The sequence below is a fragment of the Oryctolagus cuniculus genome, chromosome 11 (assembly GCF_964237555.1).
Source record: "Oryctolagus cuniculus chromosome 11, mOryCun1.1, whole genome shotgun sequence".
Taxonomy (NCBI): Eukaryota; Metazoa; Chordata; class Mammalia; order Lagomorpha; family Leporidae; genus Oryctolagus; species Oryctolagus cuniculus.
Genome location: NC_091442.1, coordinates 22,232,820 through 22,245,477, shown reverse-complemented (window position 1 = coordinate 22,245,477; position 12,658 = coordinate 22,232,820). Strand labels below are relative to the sequence as shown.

At 50.6% G+C, this 12,658-nt stretch overlaps 1 protein-coding gene across 3 annotated transcripts in view; it reads left to right on the top strand.

Annotated features, from left to right (window-relative positions):
- The window catches only part of CNBD2 (cyclic nucleotide binding domain containing 2), a 96,482-nt gene that overhangs the window by 45,539 nt on the left and 38,285 nt on the right, over positions 1 to 12,658 (top strand). For 2 of the 3 annotated variants that reach the window (XM_002710782.5, XM_051845079.2), the window contains exon 12: positions 6,191 to 6,536. In XM_002710782.5, coding sequence (XP_002710828.2) covers positions 6,191 to 6,509 — 319 coding nt within the window. In that variant the 3' untranslated portion in view covers positions 6,510 to 6,536. Of the gene's footprint in view, positions 1 to 6,190; positions 6,537 to 7,577; positions 7,732 to 12,658 lie in introns of those variants that run through there. The other variant, XR_007919328.2, reaches the window with a different exon arrangement.

Genomic DNA, 12,658 nt, shown 5'->3' with positions numbered 1-12,658 from the left:
GCAGAGTTACAGACACAGAGAAGGAGAGGCAGAGATAGGTCTTCCATCTACTGGTTCACACCCAAATAGCTGCAACAGCTGGAGCTGGGCCTATCCGAAGCCAAGAGCCCAGAGCTTCATATGGGTCTCCCACGTGGGTGTGGGGCCCAAGCACTTGGGCAGTCTTCCACTGCTTTCCCAGGCTATTAACAGAGAGCTGATTGGAAGAGGAGCATCAGGGACTCAAACTGGCACTCACGTGGGTTGCCGATGCCTTAACCTACTACGGCACAGCACTGGCCCCAAAAGATGCACCTTTAAAAAGTTATGTCAACATTAGAATTCTGAGTGGGTTTGTTTTTTTCTTTTCTTTGTTCTCTAAATTTTTGATAATGATGACATACTTTTATAATTAAAAAAATAGATATCTATTTTGAAAACTTAGATAAGAGGAAATTTCTTTTTAGTTTTTCATAGTTTTCAAATTCAGCGTGAATGTCAATGCTTTTACACTGGGACGAATAGGTTTATTTATGTTAAAATTATTAGTTGCCCAAGTCACTGGTTTCAAAACCATTGTCATCTCACATTGCTGTTACTAAACAAGTATTAGAGTCTCCTAGCTACAGTGTATATGTAACATATGCTAGCTTGTTTATCATGGCCATACGTTACTAATATATATGTTATAGGAAAATAGATCTTTAAAAAGAATGACAGGGTGGGCACTGTGACCGAGGAAGTCAAGCCTCTGCTTGGCATGCCTGTAACCCATCGTCAGAGTGCCGCTTGGAGTCCCAGCTGCTCCACTTCCAATCCAGCTCCCTGCTAAGGCTCCTGGGAGGCAGCAGATGATGGCTGAAGTGCTTGGGTCCCTGCCACCCATGCAGGAGACCTGGATGGAGTTCCAGGCTTCCTGACTTCAGCCTGGCCCAGGCACTGGGGGCATTGTTGCAGGCACTGGGGGAATGAGTAGATCATTTCTCTCTCTCTCTCCCTGCTGCTCTCTTCACACCCAGTGGATCCTACATACAAGTCTCCCCACCTCCTCTTTGGGACCCCTGGCGTAGAATCCAGCAAGAGTCCTAATCCTAGCCCTCCTGCCTCAGTCTCCTCCCCACTAGACCATTTCTGCACATTTTGGGCTCTTGTTAAAAATCTACCTGGCCATGTTAATGGCCTGTTAGAACCTCCCAGTGATATCTCACTACCTGTAGAATAAAGTCCAAACTCAGTGCTGCCTAAATGGCGCTACATAGGCTGGCCCCACTCCAGTCCAGGAACACCTGCTGCCGCCTCTAAACCAGGCCAGCTGCCCAGGCCAGTCCCCTGCTGGAGCCCGTTCATGCCTGGCCTTTGTCACTGCAGGGTGCCAACCTGGCCATCCCCCAGTCCTGCCCTCCAGTTCTTTCTGGTAAATTTCTGTCCATTCTGTAGGATTCTTCTCAGTAAGCCTTCCCTGCTACCCCTAGGTTGGGATGAGCACCCCTTCCTGTACGCGGCTCTGCTGTTGAGCACACCATTCTGTGCTGCAGTTAACTCTTTGCCCACTCCCCCCCACACACACACACTTGATGCTGTGCTCCAGGAAGGCAGGGCTGTGCCTCAGTCACCTTCCATTCCCTAGCAGCTGTGTCGTGTTCCTCACGCGGCAGGTGCTCTGCACATGTTGAGTGAATGGGTCATGCTGCTCACAGACAACCGGAAAACACTGAGCAGGAAAAGGGTAGAACCCAGCCCAGCTGCAGCCTCCAGCATCCCAGCCTTTTGTATATTTCTTTTTAGTATTTAAATGTTGGGGGTGGGGCAGCGTGGGTAAAGCTGCCGCCTGCAGTGCCCGGATCCCATATGGGTGCTGGTCTGAGTCCTGGCTGCTCCCCTTCTGATCCAGCTCTCTGCTATGGCCCAGGAAAGCAGTGAAAAATGGCCCAAGTCCTTGGACCCCTGCACCCACATGGGCTCCTGGCTTCAGATCAGCCCAGCTCCAGCTGTTGCAGTCATTTGGGAAGTGAACCAGTAAATGGTTCTTCCTCTCTTTAACTCTGCCTTTCAAATAGATAAATAAATCTTAAAAAAGAGAAAGAGAGAAAGAAATGCTCACAGTTAACAAAATGAGAATACAAGCCATAGGCTAGAAGAAAATACTTAAAAAAAAAAAACTTAAAAAAATGATGGGAGAGAAAGCATGCTCCCCCATCCACTGATTTACTTCCCAAATGCCCATAACAGCTGAGGCTGAGCTAGAGAGAGGTCTTGCATCCACTGGCTCACTCCCCAAATGACCAGGATGGCTGGAGCTGGGCCACTCTGAAGGCAGGAACCAGGAGCTTCTTCCAGTCTCCCACGTGGGAGCAGGGGCCCAAGCCATCTCCCACTGCTTTCCCAGGCACATTCAACTATGCTTTTTACCATTGATGCAGGTGAAGTTTTCATGCTAAAGCGCATACTGATTGTACAATTCTGCATCCTCCTTATTTCTTTACTTGTGGTTGTAGTGGGATCACAGGTTTTGCCAGCAGGTGTGGGAAGCAAGTGATCCCAGTGACAGAGAGGAGGTGTGAGGGCAGACAGACCTGTAGATCTGGCAGCCATGTCCCTTAAGCACAGACAATAACTTGACGTGAGATCTGGATGATCTTGAGCAAGTCATTGCCCATCCTCTAGACTTCAGGCTCCAGTTGGCAAAATGAAGAAATGAGATTAGATCAGTTTCCCAACATATGTGCCGTTTTCCACAGAAGGGTTACAAGATGACTTTAAGTGGCACACAGGTTGACACTTTTAATTTTTATTAATTTTTATTCTTGCTTTAAAAATATTTATTTTATTTGAAAGGCAGAGTTACAGGGTGGGGAGAGGGAGAGACAGTGAGAGAGAGAAAGTAGAGGGAGAGAATATCTTCCATCCGCTGGTTCACTCCCCAAATGACTGAAGCCAGGAGCCAGCAGCTTCATCCAGGTCTCCGAAGACTTAGACCATCTTGTGCTGCTTTCCCAGGCTCATTAGCAGGAAGCTGGATGAGAAGTGGAGCAACCAGCACCTGAACTGGGGCCTATGTGGGATGCCAGCATCACAGATGGTAGCTTAACCCACTGCACCACAGCACTGGCCCCATATTCATTTTATTTGAGAGAGAGAGAGAGAGAGAGATCTTCCATCCACTATTTCACTCCTCAAATGCCCACAACAGACAGGACTGAACCAAGCCAAAGCCAGGAGCTTGGAACTCAGTTTGGGTCTCTCATGTGAGTGACAGGGACCCAAGCACTCGAGCCATCATCTGCTGCCTCCCAGGGTGTGCATCAGCAGGAAGCTGGGACCAGAAACAGAGCAGGGACTTGCGCCTAGACACTCAGATACAGGAGGCGGGTATCCCAGGCAGCATCTTAACTGCCGCACAATGCCCGCCGCAACAGTCTCAGTCTTAACAGCTATGTACTTATTCTAGTGCGAATTTAAAAATCACACGTCTAGTCTACTAAACCCAGATTTCACAGATCTTGTTGCCTAGGGAAAAGCTAAAGTAAAAATTTAAGTAAATGAAATTGAGTAGGTTTAAGGAAAATCATGAATAAATTAAAGAGCAGAGGAGATGTAGAAATGATGAAAACTGGGGCAGTGAAGTGGGGAAACACTGGTGGCTGTTCCCAGTTCAAAGATGCCACCCTCCTGTGACTCCTGGGTGCCTTCCAGGTAGAGAAGGGCTGATTGGACCTTCCTCCCTGGTATGGGAGTCTGACACAGCAGTTAAGACACTGCGTGGAGGCCCCACATCACATCCTGTATCAGAGCGTCTGGGCTTGAGTCCTGTCTCTGCTTCTGAATCCAGCTTCCTGCCAATGCACGCCCTGGGAAGCATCAGATGATGGCTCAAGTACTAGGGTCCTTGCCGCCCATGTGGGAAACTTCAGATGGAGTTCTGGGCTCCTGGCATCAGCCTAGCCCAGTCCTAGCTGTTGCAGGCATCTGGGGGAGTGAACCAGGAATAGAAGACTCTGTCTCTCTGCCTTTCAAATAACATGAAAATAGATATAAAAAAAAAACTACCTACTCAAAAAAGAATTTAAGGATTCTTAGCCCTGTGCATAATGTGTGGCCCATGAGGTCTCCACAATGCTTGTTGAATTGAAATTCAGAAGAGGTTCGTGCAGACGTAAGGTAGCAGATGTTCCGTACTTGGCATCTCTGCTGCCCACTCAGCATTTTGCTGCAATCATCAGTGATGCTGACAGTTGGAATTCTGTCTTAGTCATTAATTGTTGAACTCCAGTTTCTAGACTGCTAAAGTAGGCACAAAACAGATCCTCTAGCCATTCACATCCCTTGTGTTTCCACTGAGGACTTCCAGGGCCTGAGGATCATAGACTCAGTAGCAGAGGCCCCTGGCCTGTGAGTTCTGTGGGTTTGATGACCAATGCTCTGTGGAATAAGATGAACAGTTGAGATCATAAGATAGGGAAACCGCCAAGGGCAAAGTGAAAAGGACCCTAAAAATCAAGCCAGCATGTGGTTGAATGCTGGGATCACCCCGGAGGGGAGAAGGGCACAGTGGGCTCAAGTTTTGCACGAGTAGGGACCGTCCAGCCTGCAGGCCGTACATTACCCACAAAATTATGTGGTCTGACCCTACCAAGGCAATTGCAGGCAGGACTTGAAGGTCAATATAGCTACAGCAGGCTCACTTAAAAAAAATGATAGCTGGCATTACTGATATAAACTAAGAACCATATTGATAATGGGTATCAGGTGATTCTAATGCCTAGGAAGATTTGACAGCCCCTGGTGGAGAACAGTGTTTTGTTTTGTTTTGTTTTTTAAAGATTCATCCATCTGAGGGGCCGGCGCCGTGGCTCACTTGGTTAATCCTCCACCTGCGGTGCTGGCATCCCATATGGGCGCTGGGTTCTAGTCCAGGTTGCTCCTCTTCCAGTCCAGCTCTCTGCTGTGGCCTGGGAGTGCAGTGGAGGATGGCCCAAGTGCTTGGGCCCTGCACCCACATGGGAGACCAGGAGAAGCACCTGGCTCCTGGCTTCGGATCAGCGTAGCTCTGGCCATAGCGGGCATTTGGGGGGTGAACCAATGGAAGGAAGACCTTTCTTTCTGTCACTCTCTCTCACTGTCTAACTCTGTCAAATAAAAAAAATTTCATCCATCTGAAAGGCAGAGCTAGAGAGAGAGAGACAGAGACAGAAAGAGAGAGATTGATCTTCCATCCTCTGGTTCACTCCTCTAATGGCTACAATGGCCAAGGGTAGAGTCATACTGCAGTCAGGAGTCAAGAGCTTTCCCTGGGTCTCCCATGTGGATGCAGGGGCCCAGGAACTTGGGCCATCATCCGCTGCCTTCCCAGGTGCATTAGCAGGGAGTTGGATTGGAAGTTTAAGCCAGGACTTGAACTGGCGCCCATATGGGATGCCAGCACTACAGGGCAGCTTAACCTGCTATGCCACTGGCCCCTAGCAGACTCATCTTTAAGTGGATAATTTTGTACAGCCCGTGGATGTTGTTATAAATCTACAAATAGGGCCGGCGCCGCGGCTCAATAGGCTAATCCTCCGCCTTGCGGCACCGGCACACCAAGTTCTAGTCCCGGTTGGGGTGCCGGATTCTGTCCCGGTTGCCCCTCTTCCATGCCAGCTCTCTGCTGTGGCCCGGGAGTGCAGTGGAGGATGGCCCAAGTGCTTGGGCCCTGCACCTGCATGGGAGACCAGGAGAAGCACCTGGCTCCTGGCTTCGGATCAGCGCAGTGCGCCAGCCACAGCGCACCGGCAGCAGAGGCCATTGGAGGGTGAACCAACAGTAAAGGAAGACCTTTCTCTCTGTCTCTCTTTCTCTCTCACTGTCCACTCTGCCTGTGAAAAAAAAAAAAATCTACAAATAGCCCTGGCCAGACAAAAGCTCCCAGCCCTGAAAACCTGCAAGGACAGGTAAAGCTTTCAGTTCAAGCAAGGCCGAGGACTGGGAACTACCCTGTTTAGTGAAAAGGTAGACCAGAAATCAACACCACCATCGTCCCCAGCAGGTGATGTGGGCTCTGTCTTACTGACAGAGTTGTAGCGGGAGGAAGGAAGCAGAGTAGAGTCTAGGAGGGGGCTGAGAGGTGACGGAGCAGTATGTCCGGGGATTGGAGGAGCGGTGGGAGACGAGGCTGGGGGGCAACAGACAGGGTGGAGCTGGCGAGAGAAGCTCAGCCTCCACGCCTGCCCCTCAGTGATGAGGACATGTGCCAGAGGTTCCTCCAGGAGAACAGCTGGAAGCTCTTTCGGAAGGACCTGGTGCGGCTGCTGCTGAGGAGTCGCCAGAACCCACCGTTCACCCCGGCCTGGCCCAAGAAGAAACGGATCTACAACCCCAAGTCTGTGATGCTGGACTTGTGTAGCATCGAGAAGAAGAAAAAACGGCCTCACCCTGTCGTCATGGCGCCCCAGAAGTCCCTCCCCCCACTGAGGATTGTCCAAGCCATCGTAGCGCCGCGGTACAAGATCCAGGAAGTCCTGCCGCAGTACAAGAATGACGGCGTCCTCATTTAGAACCAATAAAGGAAGTTGGATTGGCCAGTGTGTTTTCTGAATGATCACCCTGCGAACTTGGAGGCTTGGGGTGGGGGACTGGACAGCTGAGCTGTGGATCCAGATAGGTGTTTGGGGACAGCAACTGAAGCAGTATCCCTTGATGCCTGTGGGCTGGACTGAGCCAGTGGGTGGTCAGGAGGCTGGCTGGGGACAGGTTAATCACTGCAGAGGGTCTCCGTGTGGGAGGGTGTTACTGATGAGCTGGAAAGGAGAGCGCAGATCAAAGCTGTCAAGACGACGGCTTTACACACAGCCACCTGCCAGCAGGGGACACCTGCAGGTCCCCCAGGGAGGGCCGCGGCAGGGCCAGGAGCAGCACCATGGTGAGGATGCCCGGCACCTGCTGTGCATGCTCCCTGTCCAGGTGGAGCAACCATTCTGAGTCGCAGTGAACTGATCTGGTGCCAGCAAACAACTAGGTCCAGCACTGACAGTCTGTGGATGGTTCAAAGGAATGAAGAAATCCATGATTTCTGATGATTCCTACTGGTTTTTAAAACATGAGCAGTGAATTCAGATTGTTTTAGACTGGCCCACATCTGTGGTCTGTGTTGGGCCTGCAAGCTGGGCTCTGTCATTGCCAAGAGCATTGTCAGAGGAGGGGGAGGCATGGCAGGGAGCACAGGGGGTGGGGTAGGGGGAGGCAGAAGGAGCCAGAGATGAACAGATGGGCCGGGTGGGAGTATGTATCCTGGGGCGAGGGCGGAGCAGCCCCACAGCGGAGGCAGGCAGAGGCATGGAGGCAGCCGGCTTGGAGTGAACGAGGGCTGACTCTGTGGTCCCTGGCGGGGAGTTGGGGGGACTGTCCCTAATGTGGGGCACCTGTCACTGACCTGGATCTAGAATTCAGGGTTCCTGTTTCCATTCAGTTAGCACCATAGACCAAGTGCCAACCAAGTCCTCCCTTCCTTAGGGAACCTCATAGGTTAGCTGGGGAGTACTGGGCACCTGGTGGAGGCCCAGGCAGCACAGGCGCCCCCTCCTGGCCGCTATACCACACCCACTCATCCACCTCGCTCCTGGCAGGAGTGGAGTCTGCGGAGCTGAGAAGCAGAGCCCTGGGGGAGCCTGGTTCCATTGCTTATCTCACTGGGCCCCTGTGAGCACCTGGAGATCTTGACCTGCCCCTCTGTCTCCCCAGCGGTGAAACAAGCAAGTTGGATGAGATCAACAGTGAGGGGTGAGTAGAGTTTGAAAAGCATATTCGATATTATAATGTTGCTGGTTAAATAGAAAACTGTTTTCATTTTGCACATCAACAAAGGAAGAGTGTGAAGTGTTTCCCGAGAAGGGGGTGTGGACATAAAAGGGTGGGGAGGCTCTTGGCCCTCCCTGTGGCTCCAGTCAAGGCATCAGTGTACCCACGGTGGGCCTGGAAGGCCTTGTGACCTACAAGGAGCTGCGTCGCTGCTGGGGACCAGGTAAGGAGGGCGTCTGACCGCATTCAGTGATCTCTTTACACGTGGGGCTGTGGCTCCAAGACGATGGCGTGGACTTCTTGTTCATTGAGCACCTGCTGAGCAGCAGGCTCCAAGGAGAAGATGTGGCCTGGGTTGCCTCTTGTTGTCTAGGCCAGGAGTGAGCAAATTCTTTCCATAAGGGGCGCAAGAGTATTTTAGGCTTTGCAGGCCTCATGGTCGCTGTTGCAATTGCTCAGATCCATCTCGTGAGAGCAGCTGTAGAGAACATAATGACTGGGTGTGGCTGTGTCCCAGTAAGGCTTTATTGACACAGGCAGCAGCAGTCCAGACTGGACCTGCAGGCCGCGGTTGGCACACCTCTGCTCTAGGAAACAGGGAGCCCTGGAAGGTTTTAAAGACTTTGAGAGACAGAGCTATATATACAGAGAGAGGTCTTCCACCCACTGATTCACTCCCCAAATGGCCATTGGAGCTGTGCATACCAGGAAACCTTTCTGGAGGGTGACAGTGTCCTCCCCACACAATGTCAGGCTTGTGCAACAGAGAGTTCTGGAAACCAGGAGGCCTCTTGGCCTGAGAACATCAGCAGTGGAAGAGAGCAGGCATCATGGCGGCCGCCAGCCGCCGGTCTCCTGGTAGCTCCTTAGGCTCCTCTCCTGTCAAAGGGGATCAGGTCCCCTGGGTAGAGGCGATGGCCTCTGCAGAGTGCTCCCACGCCCACACAACCAGGGTGTACTGCCCTCAGGCCGAGCCCTTCTAGCTGGCTCCCCGCGCACTGCGAATCCCAGGCCCCTGGATCTGCACTTGGGAGGCTGGACACTGAAGATGGAGCTCGTTGCCAACACTCAGGCTGAGAGGAGCTGGGTGTGTGCCTCTGTTAGTATGTCCTTCCCGATTCAGCTCTCAGGGGTCCCTCTACATGGCCCTACCATTCCCTGTCGCACGGTGTGTGTGTGTGTGTGTGTGTGTGTGTGTGTGTGCGTGTGTGCGTGTGCGTGTGCAGACTCTGAGACTTGCTGCTCATCCAGATGCCCAGACAGGAAGCTCCAAGGCAAGCGCTGGGCGGGATGTCAGCCAGGCCCCTCCTACCCCAAAAGGGCCTGGATCACAGGTCACAAGGGCTCAGCCTTCCAAAGTCTTGTTTTCTTGTTCCACTGAAGGGGAAGAGGGCTCTGGATGGTCAGACTGGTTTTGGTCAAAGAGATGCTGAGAACATATAATGTACATTGATTGATACCATGTCACATATGTACACATTACTATGGGTGGGGGATTTACAGGTATAACCCAAGTAGAACTAGGGCTCAGGCTGCATGTGTGGTCATAGCCATTTGAAAGTCAGAGCTACAGAGAGAGAGAGAGAGAGACATCTTCCATCTGTTGGTTCACTCCCCAGATGGCCACAATGGTTAAGATTGGGCAAGGCTGAGGCCAGGAGCTTCTTCCAGGTCTCCCATGTGGGTGACAGGAGCCCAAGGACTTGGGCCATCTTTTGTTGCCTTTCCCAGGCCATTAGCAGGGAGCTAGATTGGAAGTGGAGCAGCCAAGACACTAACCAGCATCCATAGAGGTTGCTGGTGTTAATTTTTTGAGAGACGATCATACTATTTTTCATAGTAGCTGTATCATTCTTGCAATTTTAGGTCTGAAAATTCAAAATAAAAATTATAACTGCAAAAAGTATAGGGGGATCTAACATGAATATTCATGAGTATGGCTCTAGTTAAGTCTATAACTGATAACTGATTTTCAAATTTGGCAGTACCCACGGTGAAAAGGGAAACATGTTTTCTCAGTAGAAATTAGATAATACCAATGTGGTCGGCATTGTGGTGCAGCAGGTGAAACACTGCCGGCGATGCCAGCATCCCACATCTGAGTGCTGTGGGGAATCCTGGCTGCTCTGCTTCCAGTTCAGCTCCTGGCTTCAGCCTGTTGCACCATGTGGGAGTGAACCAACAGATGGAAGCTCTACCCCCAACTCCACTCCACCTCCATCCCTCTCTCATCCTGTTTTCCAAATGGATAAATAAATCTTTTTTTTAAAGATTTATATATTTATTTTGAAAGAGTTACATACAGAGAGAAGGAGAAGCAGAGAGAGAGAGAGACATCTTCACTCACCAGATGGCTGCAATGGCCAGAGCTGCGCAAATCCGAAGCCAGGAGCCAGGAGCTTCTTACGGGTCTCCCATGTGGGTGCAGGGGCTCAAGGACCTGGGCCATCCTCCACTGTTTTCCCAGGCCATAGCAGAGAGCTGGATCAGAAGTGGAGCAGCCAGGACACAAATTGGTGCCCATATGGGCTTTACCCACTATACCACAGTACCAGCCCCAAGTAAATCTTAAAAACAAAAGAAATTAGACAATAACAAGAATAAAATGGAGGAAGTCAATATAGATTTGTATATCCATTAGCTGTGATGGTGATAAAACCTAAATTTTACATACCTATTAGAATGGCCAAAACTTGGAACACTGACAATATCAAATGCTGGCAAGGATGTGGAGCAGCACGAATTCTCTTTCATTGCTGGTGGGAATGCAAAATGAGTTCTTTGGAGGACAATTTGGTGCTTTTTTTAATATATAAAACTAAACAGACTTGTACCATGTGATCCAGTGATCATGCTCCTTGGTTTTTACCCAAAGGAGATTAAAAACTTATGTGTATACAAAAACCTGCACACAAATGTTTATAGCAGGTTTGTTCATAACTGCCAGAACTTGGAAGCAACCAAGATGTCCACCATTAGGTGAGTGGATAAACAGACTGTGGTACATTGGAAATGGAATTTTATTCAGCACTAAAGCTAAATGAGGGGTGGCACTTGGTGATGCTGTTTGGCTTACGTGGATTCAAGTCCTGGATCCATCTCCAATTCTGTCCTGCTGATGTGCACCCTGGGAGGCAGCTGGTGATGGCTCAGCGCTGGGTACCTACCACCCATGTGGGAGACCCGGACTGAGTTCTCTGGGCTTTGGCCTGGCCCAGCCCCAGCTATTGCAGGCATCTTGGGCGTGAACCAGGGCATGGAAGATCTCTCTCTGTCTCTGGATCTCTACCTTTAAAATAAAATTTAAAAAGCAATGAGCTATCTAGCCCTGAAAAGACACAGAGGACTCTTTGTTGCATATTACTAAACAAAGGAAGCCAGTCTGAAAAGGCTACCTCCTGTATGGCCATCCAGTTCTATGAGGCTATGGAAAGACACACTGTGGAGACAGTAAAGGGTTCAGGGGCTGTGGGGGGCGGGGAGAGGGAGGCATGGATACACGAAGAGCAGGATCAGGGCTGTGCCATGATTTGTGTGACACCGTAATGCCGGACAGGTGTCAGTCTGTGTTGGCCAAACCCACAGAATGGACAACACTGAGAGACCTTAACGTGAATGATGGCCTTAGGGTGAGAGTGACGCGTCAGTGTAGTTCCTCGGTTACAACAGAAATGCTATGCTGGTGGCGAGAGTAGGAGTATATGAGAAATCTCTGTACCTCCCTCCACTCACTGTTGCCATGAACCTAAACCTACTCTTAAAAAAAAAACTATTAAAAAATAAAAAACAGTTGGCTTTCAGCTTCCTGATGACCAAGACCAAAAGAAGCATGGGGTCCCACATTAGATTGGAGGAATCCGCTCAGTCCCGCAGGAGAGCAGCGTTCTTCGCGCAGGCTGGACAGTTTGTCTTGCCCCCTTCTTTCATAGGCACCTGCTACTGCGTTACTGTGCTGGTCCCTTCCATCTGGGGACCTTACACCAGGGGTTTGTGTCTGTCCTGCTCCAGACCTCTGGGCCTCCAGGGCTGCTCTCCCTCACTCCCCTGCTGAAGACACCACCGGAGGATGGTCTTGGCCTCATGGCTTCCAGCTCCAACAACACTCATCATCTGTGGTGTGAACAGCCACAAACAGAGACTCTCTCTCCCCCCGAGAGCAGAGTTTTATCTTGAGATGACATTGTCCTTCTTGCCATAATTTTAAAGCTTGTGCTACTGTCAAACTTTTTTTTTTTTTTAAGATTTTTTTATTTTACTTGAAAAGTTACACAGCGGGAGAGGCAGAGAGAGAGAGAGCTTCCATCTGCTGGTTCACTCCCCAAGTGGCTGCAACGGCTGGAGCTAGGCCAGTCTGAAACCAGGAGCCAGGAGCTTCTTACTGGTCTCACAGGGGTGCAGGGGCTCAAGGACTTGGGCCGTCTTCTACTGCTTTCCCAGGCACATTAGCAGGGAGCTGGATGGGAAGTGGAGCTGCCAGGACTCGAACCGGCACCCGTATGGGATGCCGGTGCTGCGGGCAGTGGTTTAACCTGCTACATCACACCACTGGCCTCTCTTCGGATTTTTGTTTAAGACTTATTTTACAGGCAGAGCCACAGAGAAGGAGACAGAGAGACAGAAAGTCAATCTATCCCCTGGGTCACTCGCAAATGCTTGCAAGAGTTGGCCCTGAGCTGACCTAAGCCAAGGCCAGGAACTGAATCCAAGTTTCCCATGAGGGTGGCAGGGACCCAACTACTTCAGTCATTGTCTGATGCCTTTATTCTCTCTCTCTCTCTCTCTCTCTCTCTCTCTCTCTCTCCTTTTTAAAAGGTCTATTTATTTATTTGAAAAAGAGGGACAGATCTTCCATCCACTGGCTCTCTCCAGATGGCTGCAATGGCCAGCGCTGGGCCAGGCTGAAGCCAGA